The 17978-nt window shown below is 45.6% G+C and overlaps 1 protein-coding gene across 2 annotated transcripts in view; it reads right to left on the reverse strand.

The window, feature by feature from the left end:
• Window positions 1-15481: 15481 nt before the first annotated feature.
• The window catches only part of BRINP1 (BMP/retinoic acid inducible neural specific 1), an 85696-nt gene continuing 83199 nt past the window's right edge, over window positions 15482-17978 (reverse strand). For both annotated transcript variants that reach the window (XM_040531827.1, XM_040531828.1), the window contains exon 8: window positions 15482-16845. In XM_040531827.1, the coding sequence (XP_040387761.1) occupies window positions 15705-16845 (1141 nt within the window). In that variant the 3' untranslated portion in view covers window positions 15482-15704. The remainder of the gene's footprint in view (window positions 16846-17978) is intronic.

Consider the following 17978-nt stretch of genomic DNA (forward strand, 5'->3'; position numbering starts at 1 on the left):
CTTCTACACAATAGCAGGAAGCACAGAAAGAATTGCTGCTGTCTCCCAAGAGAGTTCAGATGAGACTGCAGCCTAAGGCTGGGACAACTGATCGATGTGCAGCAAGTACTAAATTCAGTCCTGTTTAGGGCCAGTGGTCCATCATGCAGCTCCACTTGCCGGATCGTACAGCAGTGGCTTGATGTCCATCATCAAACTTTGCAGTACTGTGAGGCACGGTAATATTTGTGTCTTCTTCAGCAAAGCAAAAATTACTTTTAACTAGTTTTAGCCGAGTAAAATTTACATGTCTAAGCCAGTGATGTAGGCTTCATCTACAGGCTGCGAAGAGAAAGGGAGGCATTTCCAGAGAATGAGTCACCTCTTCTAATGTGCGGTGTCTGAAGTGGGTGGGATGACTCATCCTCCGAAGGTAACAGCCTCCCTTTCTATGGCTTAAATGACTAGTTCCAACCAGAAGCCTGACTTTTTGGCAGAAATTAGCCAACTTCACTCTTACCTACATTTGTCTCAAGTTACTTTGAAAATTCAGAGCTAGGTGAGAAAGTTTACTCCTCAGTAGAAAACCCCTTCAAAGGACCATTTTGTGCTTTCTCCTGGGATCTGCAGATCTTTGTCCTTCAGAATGGTGCTCAAATGTTTTCCTTAAGTTTCATAGAGTCAGAGAAACTAAAGCCTATTGGGAGCACAAAGAGAAGTCATTTAACCCATCCCCAAACCCCAGGCAGAAAGCTTCAGGTAAGTTTTGTTATCCTTAATGTTTCCTCCTTTCAATAATGTCTTCCAGCAGTCAGTAAGAAAATTCCAGTTGTCTTCAATGGGCTTTCATCCAAGCCTGCGGAGAGAGCAATACAGAAAATTCTGTTGCAGAGGCAAATCAACGGAGGGGAAAGGTAATGGCACAAGAGAGCTAAAAGATGTAATCATGAGGGGGGGGAGAGGGAAACATCATGGCTCATCTTTAAAGATTGAGCAGCAGAAGAACACAGAGGCAATGCAAAGCTCAGTGGAGAGGAGATCCGGGCGGGGGAGAGGGACAAGCTCATACCCTTGAAATACGCCTCTCTCCACTGCTGCAGCGTCACTTCCATTTGAAAATGCCTAACTGCTCTTCAGTTTAATCATAGCTGCACTTTTGGGTATAAGATGAATAATTAAGCCTGGGAGTAGAATACAGCAAGTGTTAATAGGGCTAAAGGTACTGCAAAGTCCTTATAAAAAGCTGTGCTTGCAGCACAGAGTGGCTGCTGTTCTCTGCGTCCCCAATCATGAAGTGAGGAGCATGAAAGTACTAAATTAAATGAAGTGCATCTGTATCTGTTCTGCTGGACTTTTTTTTCCCCTGCATTTGATACCATTGCTTGCTAAATAATACCCTATCTCCAGCAAAGGTTGAATGGTATAATTCTAAATCTTCCCTCTAAATCAAAAGAGGACAGGCATCCTGCCCATCCCTCCATGCCTACACCTGCGGGCTCCCACAAACACAGCCTTCTCCCTTACATAAGCTAATGTTTAAAAAATAAGAAATAAAAATCTGTTGGCTTAAAGAAACAATTCAGTATGAAGTGGCAGTGTTATGGAGTTTGTTCTCCTTGCTGAGGTTCAAGGTTCCTTCCTGTTGCTGTCAGAAGACCAGCAGTGAAGAAATACATTCCCACTTGAGTCTGCGAGAGGCAACAATTAAACAATGTCCTTGAAGCACTGGCCCAGCCACACTGGCCAGGCACTGGCTGGTCCTTGCCTGTAACTGTACGAGAGAAGGCACAGCAAGGAAAAGCTGCAACTGGAAAAAGATGCAGCCGTTAATCTATGCACAGTGCAAGTCATTGCAGTTTACTCTCTGCCTCTATTTTCCCCTCTCTTGCTCTGTCCGTACTTCTTCCTGGGACTGTGGACCTCCAGGGCAACAAAGCAGGAGCTCAGAAGAGCTTGCAGTTCATGTTTGCACCACCCAAAATGTATTTGGGGACAGCGTGCGAGGAGTTTGGTTCGCTCCTGTGAGGAGAAATCAGTCTGAGTGTCATGGCAAATAGCGAATGAAAAGCTCCTCTGTTAGGTCCTCGTTTTCTGCTTGCACCCAATTAAACAGAGCTGCATGAACTAATCAAATTAGGTTGGCAAGGAAGAAAAGACAGATTGTTATTTTTAAATCCTTGAGAGATGTTTGGGAATGGGAGGTCATACAGGTAAAGAAGGAGGTCAATAAATAGAAAGAAGGAAATTATTTTTAACCATTGCAGATAAGGTATTTTTAGAGCAATCACCTGAAAGCTCCCTGAACTACACAGGATGATAAGCACCACTCAACACAGCAGCAGTAATGGGAGCTGCAGCCTGGCGCAGACCCATGTTCCCCTGCTTATTTCAAGTGAGTTTTCAGCGTAATGATTTCTGTCCCCTTGTCTCCTATCTCCTGTCCTTACGGCTGTCACTGAGGGAACCTCACAGAGCCTGCCTAACACGTGGTCATCGAGGGGGATTTCAGTTGCTGCTAAGTGGGCATTTTTCCCCTTCCCTGGTTTGTTTTTCATCCTTTTCTTTAGACTGCCCTCCTCTCACCTCTGTGTTAAGTGGAAGAGATGAAAAGCCAAGCCTCCACAGACAGGCAGGTGGGAAAAGGAGCCAGAAGTTGCCTTCCAAAGGGACCGGGGGACCTGGGGACTGGCGCGTGCTTTTCTGCCAGAGGAGCAGCCCTCCGGCTGAGCCAGCGGTGGGGAAGGGTGCTGTGCACAGGACAAGCGTGCTGCCAGAGCAGCACTGCCCCATCAGAGTCCTATCCTACAGGTTCCTGTGCTGGAGGCAGCAGACACAGGTAGAGCTGGATGGGGATTGTGTGTGTTTGTGATGGATTTTTATTTGCACTTTTGGCCTTTTTGCATACTATCCCACACCGTTTCACCAATTATCTACTTCATCAGCAAATAGACAGGACCATCACCTTTATTTTTCATAGTCAAATTTAGGCAAAGGCAAATGGCTTTAGATGTATCTAACCTTAGAAGTTGGCTCCCGCAGCCATTCCCCACTGATGTAGCAGACAAGACCATGGGATGCACTGACCTTGCTGTGTAGAGAAAAGTTTTTGATCTCTAGTCTTCTTAGAAAGGGCCAAATCCTCAAGGTGATTCAGCCTGAATCATGCTGTGCCGTAATGGTAAGCTGGGAATTTGGCATAGATGCTTTCATAGGTAAGGGAAGACGTCTGAATGTCTCCTTCAACCTGAATTTGAGGTTGCCAGGCTTCTGAGCAATTCAGGATGTTGACATATTGCCAGTTTGGGGAAAAGAGCTGTTTTAGAGCCATTTTCCTATCCTGCATTATCTGCAATCTTCAGCTGAACATTTTGCTGCATCTTCCCCAGCCACTCCACTTGAAGGTGGTGCTGCCTTTGCCTTTGTGGTTTTCCAAAGTGAGGGCAATGAGAAGGGATTTTTCTTTCAAGGATCACAGCAAAACATAGAAGATGCCAATTGATAAATATATGACTTCTGAAGATGAAAAAGAAGAGCAAGAGGAGCATCAAGGGAATAAATCGCTTGGGATGTCCTGAGGTCTGAATGTACTTTTCATGCTAAGACAGGAATTGTGGATGCAGTGTGTAAAGATGCAGGTTTTACAAGAAAATAGAATCAGCCAGAAGACCTCTGGGAAATCACAGAATGTGTGTACACTTTATGGTTTGTATAAAATTAAATGTTCAGTGGTGTTTTTTTTTTTTGGTTGGTTGTTCTTTTTTAGAGATATTGATCCTTGTTCTTTTATTATTATTATTATTACAATTATTTTTTGCTCGTTTCATTCTCCATATCCCTGACTTTCAGATCCCTTGTTTGAATTGGTCCTATTTATCTGAAACAGGTTGATAACTCTCATCTCTTTTCTCTTTTGCTCTCAATAATTATAGGTCTCCTAGGAAAGCTGGGCTTCAGTAGAAACTTTGTAAAGGTTTTGAAAGATTTTATTAGAAAAGATTTGGATCCTGCACAATTATCAGTTCTGAAAGGTGGTTTGCCCACCTCCTCCAGTGGAAGTGCTATTGATCATCTCACAAAAGGAAGGCATGTACTTACAGAGAGAAAAGTTGAGGTCTGGTTGCCTTTTCAACATCAACGATAAAATTGCATCTAATGTTCACCTCATTCACCTTAACTCCACTGGTCTGCACTAATTAAGGTGGAGCAAGCCGTGCCAGTTAATAAAGAACACTGTAATTCAGCTTGTGCTGGTGCATGATTGCAACAAGAGGAAAAACCCAATAACTGATTTAAAAGACAGGCTTTGATTAATAGAAATATCTGGGGCTTTTGTTCGCTGATTGTACAGCACACGCTGCAAAACCCTGCCACTATCAATGGCTTAGATGTAAGACTTAAAATACCATCTCTCCCTTTAAAGTTGGGCTCTAACTTGCAAAGTCCTGCTGTAAAATATTGCAGATAATTTTCATAAATCTGCCTTCTTTTTCACAACAACACTGTTCTTGGCTGTATGTGCCAGGGTTCTGCTCCGAGGTCTTGTACCCAGGGCAATCCCATCCCATGCGATAGCTGACTCCTTTTGGAGCCATCACCTTGTTCCCTGCAAGTTGAATACCAGAGGAGCTTACAGACTATTCTGCTCATGGGTCTGTATTAGATGTCCACACATGTATCAGCCTCGGTTCTGTCTGTCCAGGGCAGCTTTTTACCACCATCAGACCAGGCTTTGCTTCCTCGCATCACCAGCACGCACCCCCTTACACGTCCCCTGTGCAGAGCATCACTCCTGTGGGCTGTGGCACAGCTCCCTGCCACCTCCGGCACTTTTTGCTGAAAATATATCCATGAAAAAGAATTTCCTGGTGTAGTAGGAGGCCAAGCTGGGTGCCATGTGATGCCTCGCAGGCTCGGCCATGGGAGGTGTGAGGGACACAGCGTTTGCAGAGGGGGCTGAAGGCCAGGGTGTGGGTTGCAAGCACATGGAGCAAACCCCCGAGCTTCACACCCCCTAGCCCTCTCTGGATCAGCACATCATAGCTGTGCAGACAGGAGAGATCGCTGCTTCCTCCTGGCAGCTCCTCAGGCCTCTCAGGAGCAGTAAGAGGCCTATGTGTGCTCAGCAAGGCCAACTTTTCACACCCCATTAGCCCAGATGTGATGAACCTCGCTTCCCACAGCCAGCTCTGCTGATAGAGCTGACCAATTTTTTTCCCCAGCTGAACAGTTTTCACTTAAAGAAATGCAAATTCAGCAAAATGTATTTTTTTGTTGACATTTTTTTATGGGAAATTATTGAAACACTTCACTTCCATTCTAGCATTTGGCCAGTTCTGTCTCATCTGGCATGAAGTAATCAAGATCCAGCAGAGAAGCCCTCTCTGGAATAGCCTCTTTCAATCATTTACCACAGTTTCCCATCAAGAAGGCTGTCCTGAGATTCCTGGGCTGAAATATGATGGGATGATGCCTTTCACCCTAAACTTTGAGAACAATGCTTTTCATTTAGCTTTCGAACTTTCCCCCAGAAAATGAAAACATTGCTGTAGACAGCTGCATTACTAGGGAGGACAGGTGCCTTGTTCCAGCTGAATCATAGGAAGGAGGGTTGGACTAGAGGCTTTTAAAAAATTAACAGTTGCCACAGCAGGGCTCCCTCTTATGCAGTCAAGGCAATGAGGAGAGGAGCCGGCGCAGGGAGCCCCGTGTGATTTTTATAGTGACAGATTTCTTTGCATAATGCATTTTGGGTGAAGTTTCAGGTTTATTTTGTACTTATCTGATGTCAGAAAAGAACATATTAAGTCTTAAAAAAAAAAAAAAAAAGGAAGGTTTTTTAATCAGCTTATTGCAGCCTTCCATGTATAATAAAGCAGTTATATGGCAGTAAACCTGGAATCCTTCAGGAGTTTGTTGTAAAGTGACAGATTCAGGTCAAAGCTGTTAATGAGCAGCCAGATTGATGTGTGATGCATAATGATGGGAGAAATGGCATTCCTGTTTTACAGGAGAGCGCAGAAAGGTAGGATATGCCAGGTCCATCAGAACAACTGGCTACCCTGGAGTTTAATACTTTGCCTCTGGCCAGTACCTGATATTTCAGAGCAATTTGAGTTATTTTACAGCTGATGACTGGAGTAGCCATGCGGTAGACATGTTTTTGGCTCCTTAGCTCCCTCCACACTGGCAACAAACCCTGAACATCCCAGTTGAGTCTTCTGTAGGTACAGACTTTGGAGTGGGCTGACATAGGGCGGTGGATATGAGCAAAGCAGTGCCACAGGAGACCAATTCTTTTCTTCTTTGGCTCTGCCACTGACTGTGTGACCACAGCCAACTCTTTCAATATCTGCTTCTGCCTTCCTTCTTGTCTGAAATGAACACTTTTTGGAGCATGAGTTTCTCATGTCCATGTCATCCAGTTGGCTTTTTTTTATTGATTTTTTTCTAAATTTTCTGGTCTTGATTTTCATTAACTGGAGCCTATAATACATGCATAAGTTATACTGGCCTGAAAGAACCACTGCTCACCCCATTAGGAAAAAAAGGCAAATGGGAAGAATGCAAAAGCAATCACTTCTGTTTGACATTTCCTGGGAAGAGAGGGCAGCAAACAGATACCCTTAAAAACCGATGACGGACTGGTCCGCCTTTATGGGACTGACCCTTGAAAGATGGTTGGGAACTTCAGATGGTGTCACATGCGTTTGCTTCTTAATTAGTGGCCCTCCTAAGAAGTTTCTTGAAATCAGGTCTCCTCTTTGTTATGTCTCAGTAAAATGCCAGCCACTCTGGTGTCTTGGTGCACGACCGAGGTCCCCCAGTGCCACATCAGAGATATTAATTCTCATTAAGAAGTGATGCAATTTGTGTTCATTTGGACACAAGCTGTGCACTTCACTGGCTGCTCCAGGGTGCAATGTAAGCGTTCATCTCAGTCTAAAAGGCACTGTGCATGCTCCATGACTGCTGCCTAGGCTCACTGAACCCAACCCAACCACTGAAATTAAAGAAGTAATTCAGGCTAGCAGCTTGCTTTTTGATCTCATAGCTCCTGGGCCTTTACATCCGTGAGATCTGGGATTCCCCTAGCGCTCAGCACATTCTACCAGTTATTGAGAGCTCTGAATTTGAGCCAGAAAAATATATGATCATGATCTTAACCCACATGGTTTTGAACAATCCCTTTGACTTTCATGCATCTGCCAACACACATGCACGCAGTATTGCAATCCACAGTGCTCAGCACCTTGCAGGACTGAGCCCCTCACTAATCCTTCTAAACCCAAGTCTATTGACTTTCAAAGCAAATCACGAGGGTTTCTTATCTGCATTTTCTGAGCAAGCTGCTTGCTTAGGCTGAGCCTTTTGCATTAGTCTTCATCAGAGTTGATTTTGGGCAATGAACATGATTAGATTTTTATATCAGGAGAGACTGAAAGCATGGAGATAGTTCCCAAGTATCCAGGAGTAAGTCAGGAGTAAACTCCCTTCATTGAGTAGCATATAAAAACAGAAACATCAGCATTAGTGCCTAATTCCAGACCAGCCTAATTCCAACCCAGTTTTTGCTTTCTCATCCTGGAATGAATCTTCACAGAACCCTGAGTTTAAATGTCTTAGGGAAGTTTGAAAAACATATCTCAGTAGTTAGATGGGTGACATTTGTATAACATAATCCTGTCATCACGTTGTAGAACAAGATTCAGTCCTAAATTACACCACAACCCAACTCAGAGAGAGATGCAGCATGCTGTCGAGAAGCTGCCCCAGAAAACAGGCTGAAAGAAGGATTGTTTCACCTCTAGAATATTTCTATTATTGGCTTCTCTTTCCACCAAACTCAGGCAAAGGCAATTCTTTCAGGCTTGACCTGAGCATTTGGGATGTCACAAGACTGAAACAAGGTCTGCATCATGGTAGCACATCACTGTGCATCTTTCTCAAGGTCCCTGGCAGTGCATGTGAGAGTGGGACACTCAGACACCAGAACCGTCAAGGAAAATAAACGCATACCTGGAATAACAGTTCCTGCCCTGTTGTCTCTCCTCTTGTTAATACAGTGGTCAAGCTTATAGCTGAGGCTTCAGACAGACACGGGTCCCAGTTCTGTGCAGATTTTGCAATAGCAGGCAAGTCTCTGTCTGTCTTGGGCTTCCCTTTCACACCTATAAAATAAGGGTAGCCCTGGACTGTTCATTTCTATATAAATGACAGTCTCGTGCTAACTGTGTGCATGCCCAGCACCAAACACACTCAGACATGGACTGTAATCAAGACCTCAAGATACAGATTAATAGATAAATTAACATATAGCTTATATATAATATACTAAAAACTAACTAAAAATATACGTGTGTCTAGAAATGACATGTTGTGTTTCTGTCTTCAAGGTATCATAGAAGTCTCCTGCCTTCCTCCCTTGAATTGAGCAGCACCAGAATCCAGGGGCTCTTTCCTCTTCTCCTAGCAGCATCTTTGAGAACTCTTGACCTTCGGCTCTCCATGGCACACCCTGTTGCAAATTTGTGAGCACTTTGCCAAATCCTCACGCATGAGCTCTGTTTTCCTATTCAGGCAAACCTATGTTCTAGACAAGCTGAATGACAGATGGAGGTATTAAAAAACAGGGTAGCTCAGATACTTGAAAACTAGCACGTACCCCACCTGTTTCAATCAGAACATCTTGAATTTAAATTGCTTATGTTTTTAGACGTCCTTTAAAATCCCAGTCAAAATAACTCAGTTGGCCATTGCCAACTGGATTGTGCCGTTAAAGCCCAACGTATCTCACAGCAAAGCATCACTGGCAAAGAAATCCCTAATAGGCAGAACAAGTGTTTGTGATTTTCCCTATTTCATTTTGCTTCTTTGTTCAATTAATTTTATTTTTTCATGTCATTAAAGTATTATTTTAAGCTGTACTTACATGACGTGTGTTACATATAATAGCTATTGGACTGTTTTTGTTCATTATTGAGCCAAAGCTGATAAGAGGGAAGGGTGAGAGACAGGATGGGTTTGGGGAGTAGAAGGAGTCCTCCCTGAGCAGTGAGATCAGTAATCCAATTTCTTTTGTGCCTACCTCTATCTCTTCAGGGTCACCTAACCAGATCTTTTTCCTCTGCAGGCTCTACTGCAGTGATTATTTTTTCTAGCAATACCTTTCGTAGTTCTCCTGGGGAGGGACCCATGGCCTGTTTTTTCCAGGTCTCTCCACAAGGTCAGATTTCCTTCCCGTCTGCATGCGGAGAAAAGCAAGCACTGGAGGCCAACGGGAACCACCCAGAGATTGCACGGCTCTGCAGCTAAACACGAATAATGAGGGCACAAAATGGTGTGGCTGGGGTCATTCCTGCGCAGCAGCACTTGAGTCTTGGCTCCGCTGCAGTGGTGTCACTAGGACAGCCCTCTGCTGCCCGCCTCAGTCACGTTGCACATTCCCAGGCACTTTCTGCTGTACCAATTAAGAGGTGTAAGGAGGAGGCTGTTGAGTACTAAAGTGAGTGTCTGAAAATGCTGAAGAAGAGCTAAGAGGCCATCTGCTTTCCCATTTCCATTTCGCAGGTACCATGGGAAGGATTCATTTGGCTAAAAGAGGGCATCCCATGGTGTGCAAGGTGCCTGAGCCTGTCCCAGCTGCACTCCAGCTGCTGCGCCAGCAGGGCAGCTTTGTTACGGGTCCCATCCCACCCCTGCCAGCCCCAGGGAGATGTCTTTAATGGCACTAGGCACCACTAGGATGTTCAGCTAGCTACATCCCACCTTGTGTGTCCTGCTAAACTTCATCCAGCCCAGGCTAGAAAGATACCTGTATTGTGAGACCCTTTCATGCAGTGCCTGGTGCTACAGCTGTTAGTGTAGCCACAGAAGGATGAGAGGCTGCAGACTGGGCAGACTGGGGAAGACCATCGCTCCCCTCTTTCTGGTGGTCTGGATTAATACTGGCAGTCCTGCACGTGAGAAGGTTTGTTTTGCATAGCCAAGGAGCACAGATTACACTCGAGTTTTTTTCTTTCTTGTTACAGAAAAAGAAAGTCATCTTTGCTTGACCAATGGACTTGTACCAAGCATCTTCCACCAGGAAAAGCCACAAATTGAAAATTCAAGAGGAGGGGCTGATTATTATTTTTTGTTTTGATTTTTTTTTTTTAGAGAGCTTATAGTCCACATTGTTTTTCATATTTATTTAATTTACAGAAGAATAATAATCCTGATGACATTAAGATAAGGCAGTCTTAGACTATGGAAAGAAAGATTTCTTGGAGAAGTTGCAGAGAAAACATGAGGGGCTGTTAATTCATATATGGAATTGAAAAGGGATCTGGGACAAGGACCATAATCTGACTGGGCCCAGCAGGTCTCATGTGCCATTGCAAACTCTCCAGGTTAGAAGGAAGGTGGAAATGTCTCCCTCCTAACCTCCTTATGCCCTCATCTGTCTCCCTTGTGCATCTCCCATAACACACAGCACCATCTCCACCCTCCTCTGCCTCTGCTCTCAGACAAGAAACGGCAACACCTAATCCTTGTGCCATTTGTTTTTTCCTTTCAGCACGTACCAGAGTAGACTCATCAAGGAAAGCACTTTAGCCGGCAACAGGAGCCCACTGTTTGGGTTGCCACTCAGCACTTCTCCTCCAGCACAGGGAGCTGAGCAGCCGGGCTGGGGATCCTGCTACCCCCGGTGCAGGAGATGCCATCTGCCAAATGTCCCCGAGTGGTGTTTTAGCAAGTGGGCTAAAAAGAACATCCTGTGCATGGTAGCTGAAGTCCATCACAGCTGTCACAGGAACATACGCACGCAGCCTGGGCTGGAGGTGGATGCTGGCTCGGGAGGGAAGCTGGGCAGGTGGCCAATAAACCTCCCTTACTTGCTGATGCTTCCTTTTGGGGAAAGGAGATCCTGGCTTAGCATGGCCTGAGATGGCCATGGGGAACAGGATGGCACCAGGGAATGCTGGCATTGACAGGCACAGCTCACCCTGGCAGACACCAGCGCTACTGACTGAGCTCCCCAGGGCCTTGTGGCCAGTCTTGACTTCTTCAAGGTCACAGGCCTGAGCCCCATTGGCCCCAAAATCAGGAGATCTCATGTTCGTTTACAGAACAGGCTTTGTGCAAAGGGGAAAATCAGAGGGGGAACAACATCCTTTGTTTACTTCCCTACCTTGTGCCCCCTCACTCATTCGTGCCCACCCACCTCCTGCACGAAATCGCCACTCTGGGACGCGGCGGTGGCTGGAGCTGCGGAGGGGAGGCCGCGGGGTCGCAAGGGCTGCGCCCTTGGCCTCCTCCTCCGAGGGCAAGGCTGCCGTGGCCCAGATTCCTCCCGATCATTTCATGTGATGGCTAATTAATGGCCTCCCCACGTTTCCATGGCGACGCCACGCTGTGCTCTTAGCTCTGATCCAAATGGACATTCTGCACACTTGTGAAGCCGAAGCATCAGCATATTAATAAGACTTGCTGACGTCCTTTGCTTTCTGCCACATCGGCTGGTAGCTCTAAATAAGTGTAGAAAAGCGCATTTCTTAACAAGCTCCTAGTGCATTCTCTCATGTGGCTTGAAGCAACCGATCCCAGAAGTCTTCTGCATTTGGAGGCAGGGAACAGGGTGTCTGCTCTACCTGCTGGTCTTTGCCTTGCTTAGCCGTTGGGACACCTGGCATCTGGCTTTTCTTTCTTTCTCTGATTTACTCAGAAGCTTCAGCTTTCATAGAGTGTCCCTAACTTAACTGCAGCAAGGGATGAGCATCTGTCACGTCTCAGTAGGACCATCTCCATGTTAGGTGGGCTGGATGCTCTTAGAGATCGCTCCCCAGCTCCCTGTCACACAGGTGAAGGAAGCTGAGGTTCGTTCTTGTACAGTCAGACAATGGCTGCTCACACCTCAAAGTCTGAAGATCCCTTTTAACACTGAACTACATAGCACTACCTACCGACCATACAGCTTAGTGATTCTAGTTTTATGTGTGAAAGTGCTCTCTGGGCTCCAGCTAATTCTCCCCTATTAATTACCCTCCATTCTTGCATTGTCTTTTAAAACCTTTTTCTGGACAAGTGAAGGACTTGGACATAATTCCCTCAGAAACCCATTAACACCGCTGCAGCACTTGGTGGTCTCTCTCTAGGGTGACGTGAGCTACTTTGTCTTATCACAGCCAAAAATATTTGAGGTCTTCTTCTACCTCCAGCAGAACAAATAACATAAAACAAACCCGTCTGACCTCATTCTGGACCTGGCTGTCAGTGGTAAGAAACCAGGAGAAGTGCTTATGGGACTGAGCAGAGACTGGGCGCCCTGTTTGTGGTATTGTGAACATTTCACATCTGAAAGGTAGGGCACGAAAATTTTCTCACTGTGTAATTTTCTCACAAAGTGATTTTCTCACTCTGTGTCTGGACCCTGACATCTCTTTTCCAGCCTCAAAAGCAGAGTGTAGTGCGGTCCAAGACACAGTTGATTGGGTTGTTTGGTTTTATTTTTCCTTTTTCTCTTTGACATAAATTTTGAGCCCAAAAAGCTGTCTGGACTGCCAGATAGCTACACTTTGCTGTACCCTGAAGGACAAGAGAATTGATCCATGACATTTTGTCTTCATTCCATCCCCAAAATGTCATTCAGCCACACTGCAACAACTTCGCTGTATGGAAGCAACACATCACTGTTGTGATGTGCCATCGTACCCTAGTGGCATGTCGTGACATCAGGACAATGCATCTCTCACTGCTCTGCTCTCTACCACTGCTTTGGTCTGGACTGGACAGTGGTGGTTTAAAGTTCTGCTGGCTCCCAATGTCTTGTGTAAACTCCCTGGTGTTGCACTCCTTGCTGAAGCCCAGTATAGCTTGGGGCTGATCATCCCAAGGCATCATTAAAAATACATGAGAGTGATTGTTTTGATCTCTGCTAGTCCCACAAACACAGGACAAGATTTAGCTAATGTGTTGTTAGTTACCCACAAGATTTGAGATTTAATGGCAACTTCTCTGGCTGCTACTCACTAGAGTTGGTTGCTTATCTTGTAGGAAAGTGATTTATCAAATTCATTTCACTTTGTGTTAGCACATTCACTATTTCCAGCCACGAACAGATCCCATCATCGAATACAGACTGCATCTCAGGCTATAGGTTGTTCATAAGCAGTATTCAGTATTTTTAGAGCAATAACTGTAGTTCTTTTCAGTGTCAGCTCTTTGGGTCATACATATAAATTAAACAGTATATTTCTATTCCATTCTTGGATGGATGAAACTGTCAGGAACATTATTTTCACTCATAATTACAAATCTGACATTCATTTCCCATGAATACTCTCAACTATTTGCTTAAAACTAGCTTCCATGCATACCATTGCCAGTAAATTTTCTCTTATTGGAAAGCTGACACAGAAATGTCACAACTAGAAAGTAACTTGTTTGAATGGTGGGGTCTATAAGCACGAACCTCTATGCAGACAACGAGCCAATCAAACAATGACAAAAAGAAAAAAACAAATGAACAAACTAAGTAGGCAACCTTGCAACCTCTTGCAGGGAGTGACCAGTAAAGATAGAAAGAGATCTCAGTGCAAGTTAGGGAAAACACAAAGTTACTACCAACTGAAATGGATGAATGTCCCTAGAAACATCTTTGTTTAATTTACCCAGATCTTCTTCAGGCTCGTGCACATGCCCTCCTCTGGGGGGACAGACAAGGACTGACGTGTGCTTTGTGACGAGGACTCCTTTTTGTTTTCTCACTAACTAGGCAGATAGTTTCTCTTATGCTCTCAATTATTAGTTCAGCAGGAGAGTTCAGTGAATGTTTATTTTCCTCAAGCTATCTAACTCATTCTCAGCTTTGATTTGCATCAACCAAAACCTCTCAAATTAAACAAAACCTGAAGCCAGACTTAATTGTCTAAGTCCCTGGAGTCACATGAATAACACCACAGTGCGTTTAGCTCTTTCCAGAAGAACTGATGTTATTCTAAGAATCTACAAAGAAGGTCAAAACACATACAAGACTATTTTGAACTTGCTTGAACCAACATGTTAAGTCTTGAGCCAGATCTGAATCTTGGGTTTTGGATCAAGACTGTTCCTCCTGCTCAGCCCTGCTTTTCCACAGGACACTCCTCCAGCTCTAGAAGTGGGTAGGATAAGAGACTTGTTGCTCCCTTCTAAGAGTGCAGAACTTCTGGTCTCTCACTGGCAGTTTTCACAAAATAAAATAAAATAAAATAAAAAATTCTACTAACAGTGAAATCAAGAGAAACACCCCACTATTCTCCTCCCACTGTGATCGGGCTTAGTCACTAGCTCATCTCATCTTACATTCATACACTACATCCTGCATTAAACGAAAAATAAAATCCAAACACACACACACAGACACTGTTAAATTTTACCCAGCTTTTAGGTATTTCTTTTTTTTTTTTTTTTTGATAACCCATTTTAATTTGGCTTTGTCCTTGCAAATTCAGAATAGATTTGGTTATTGTGTCCCACCCTCTTTTTGTGAGTTTTCGAGGTATTGAAATAAAATTTTCTCATCTACTTTCTGTTTGTTTGCTTGTTTTTGTGGATAAATAAACTGTATTGAAACAAGGATATTCTTCATAGCCACAGAAACAAAGGAGAATTAAAAGGATTTTTCTATCCCCAAAGAACTAAAATAACTGGTGTACTCTTCAGCATCTCCAGGTTTCCTTGGCAATGTGTTTTCTTACATTGTGCTTTGGTTTTTGTGGTGATGAAGGTTTCTCAGTGTTGTTAGAAATCCCAGGACATGGGTTAAAAGCCGAACTCAGGTTTGCCTTTAACGCTAGATTTTCCGAAACAGAACATAATTTTAACTTTCTCAGTTTGAGGGACTCTGTAGAGACACTGTGAAGAGGAATGACTCAGGAAGGTTTATGGGGTTGTGCACAGGCTGGACTGAAGGCAGCAGCAGCCTGGTGCCAGGCATGGGCTGGAGCCAAAGGCTCTGCAGAGCCCTGCCCTGCCCCTCTCTTTGTCAAGAGCTGACACTACCTCCGGTGAAAAGTCTTCTGAGGTGGAAATGCCAAAGCGAAGACACCTCAGATCTGCATCCACCCGCCACCTCGTGCGTCTTCTCACCGATGAGGCACTTGTTTTACTCTCAAAGGACTGCCATCACCTTCTGTCCTCCAGCAAAGCTCAGCACAGGCTGGGTGAATAAATCTCAACAGAAGAAATATCTTTTATCTTTAACCATTTACTCCCACTAGGAATAATGGCAGTTCTTTTACATTTACATATAACTCTTATTTGTTTGTTTACGTTGATTTTTTTTTGTCTCTTTGTCGTGGCACCTGCATAGCAGAAATCTTTACAGTTCATTACAGAAATTTGCCCCTCTCTCTGCTCCTCCCTTTATTTACTCCACTGCCTCTGAGGACTAGCAAGCAACACCCCCAAGGTCAAGAGAGAGTAAGGTGTTACCCTTTTATGACGGATTATAGAAATAACAAACATGCCTGACAGTTTTATACAGCTGCTAGAACGGGTTTAGTTTTCAACAAATGAAGAATTTCCTCTTTTTTTTCTCTTTCGTATATTAATTACATTTTACAAATTTTGTTCTTCTCCCTTCTTTACTTCCCCCCCCCCCCTTTTCTTTCTTTCTTTTTTACTTTTTTCTCTTTTTTTTTTTCCTCTTTTATTTTTTTACAGCAAAAGGATCAGTCACCAACATGTCCACTGAAAAGTCCGGGTTAGCAGAGTTTGGCTGTCATCTGGTCCGACTGTTTGAGGATCTCGGTGTTGTACAGGTCTAGAGCGTGGTTCACGCGGATGATCTCGCTGTTGGTGAGCTTCAGGCGGTGCTTGAGCATACAAGAGAACAGATCCAGCTGGGGCTTCCCTGGGGCCACGGGAGGCGCCAGTCTATTGATTCGGTCCCGAATATCCAGCAGCAAGAGCATGACAGAGGAGGACGAGTAGAACTGCCCACCTTGCGTGTACGACTGGTTGACCTGCTGCACGGCACTGCGCAGGAGGTCGGCATTAAAGCGCAGGCTGTAGCCGTACACCTGCACATCCGAGATCTTGATGTAGAACTGGCGCTTGGTGGGGTCGGAAAGGTCCACGGGCCCTTGGCCAGTCTCATTACGCAGCAGGGAGGGCAGCCGAGTCCGGCTGCGTAGGTAGATGTGGACGGTCTCGAAAAAGGTTTTCCACCGGTTGCCCAGTAGCAGGGTCCAGTTGTAGCACTGGCTGTTTTGGAGGCGGATTTTCTCCCAGCGTGGGTAGCCGTACTCCCCAAAGGGCATGTTCCAGCCCTCGGAGTGACTCCCGCTGAACGGGTTGACGTAGACAAAGAACATAGGGTCCAGGCTGCTGTTGCGCATCTGGCAGATTCTCATGGAGATCCCAATCACCATGTGGATGAAGTCCATCCGGTTCTTGTTGCTCTTCAAGGTGAGGGACATGCGCTTGCGCCACCTGGGGTCAAAGAAGGTGTCCAGGCGGATCTCGTTGCTGATGAAGGTGGTGTGCACGTACAGGCGAGAGTCCATTTTCTGCAGCAGGTACTTCAGCTCCAGGTCCTGGAAGTCCAAGTCCGTCTCAAAGCTGATGAACTGCTCGCTCCGCTCCGAGTCTACGTTCTGAGGCTCGCAGCGACCCCGGTAAAGCTTATAGCCCTTGTTGCATGAGCCACACAGAGAGATGTTGGCAAGGCTGCACATGGCACAGCTGTTGTTGCCCCCGATGATGCAGGGGATGGGGCGCTGGCACAGGCTGGTGCCACCGTGGCAAACGCAGCTCCGTTGGCTTTCCAGAAAGGTCCCCCAGAACCCATTCTCATTGCAGTACAGCAGGGACTGGACCCGGGTAAGCCATTCCTGTATTGTCCTGCAGGTGGGAAGAAGAATGGATTAGCACCATAGAGCCTCACAGAGCCTATGGTGTTGGCATCTTTCTAAATCCACAATGCCTTTAGGGATATATCTGAGTTGGAGCTCCCAGAACCCTGAAGCCCTGCTGTGGCATTTGGGAGTCATCCCAGGCTCAGTCTTACATCTGCCGCTTACTCCTTCCATGGAGAAGAGAAGCCCTCTAAGAAATAGCCATAAGTTAGGACTGATCATTTCTCTCTCTCCACGCTGCTCTAAGAGCTGAGACTGGCTCAGCCTCCTGACGAGGCTCTCATCAGCATGGTGGTGAGAAAGTTCAGCCATGGGAGGGGAGCTGATCAAGCTGTGTCAGAGGCTGAGGTGTGTTCAGGTATTGCAGGTCAGCATAACTCCTAGGCTGGTGGTAGGCAACAACCCCTCTCCATACCCCAGATAATTTCCCCCACTTCCCAAAACAGACTGTAATGGGATAAGGCAACCTCTGCTCATGGTTCAGAGTGCAAAAACATCAGCAAAGAGCATGGAAGTCAGGATGCACAGTGACAAAGCTGCTCAAACAGCTTCTCCTTTAAAAAACCTGCTGCTAATTAACCTCCTCTTACAGCCTCTCCCCTTAACAAGCAGCCACACTTGCTCATTCCCAGGCTCCACCGCTCCCATAACTGCTCTACCAGCACCCTCACCTCTACGTCCTGTGGCCCTGGAATGGCGCCGAAGGAATGACACCATAACCCACGCTCTCTTTTCGTACAACCGCCTTGCAAGGTTGCCTTGCTGCCCCCTCTCCCCCCCTCCCCGGGGGATCTCAGCACAGCGACTCCTTTCTCTGCAGCCTCCAGCAGAACCCCTCGTTCAGTTGCCCGCTCCCTCCCCTCTGCCTCCCCCCAGCTAATGAATACTTCATTGTCTCCTCTGGGCAAAAAGTTCTTGGTAGTGCTGCAGTGAGAGGACAGGCTAATGACAAATTAGGATTCAGTCCCTGTAGAACGGGAGGAGTGATTATGGACAGAGGCTCTCAGAGCTGGATTAGTGAAATTCATGGCACCTGCATCGCCTGACCTCCGAATAATCATTAAGCTGTAGGCTGTATCAAAGAAGGCATTAAATGATACAGCAGCAACGAACAGCAAG

This window comes from Cygnus olor, chromosome 19 (genome assembly GCF_009769625.2).
Source record: "Cygnus olor isolate bCygOlo1 chromosome 19, bCygOlo1.pri.v2, whole genome shotgun sequence".
Taxonomy (NCBI): Eukaryota; Metazoa; Chordata; class Aves; order Anseriformes; family Anatidae; genus Cygnus; species Cygnus olor.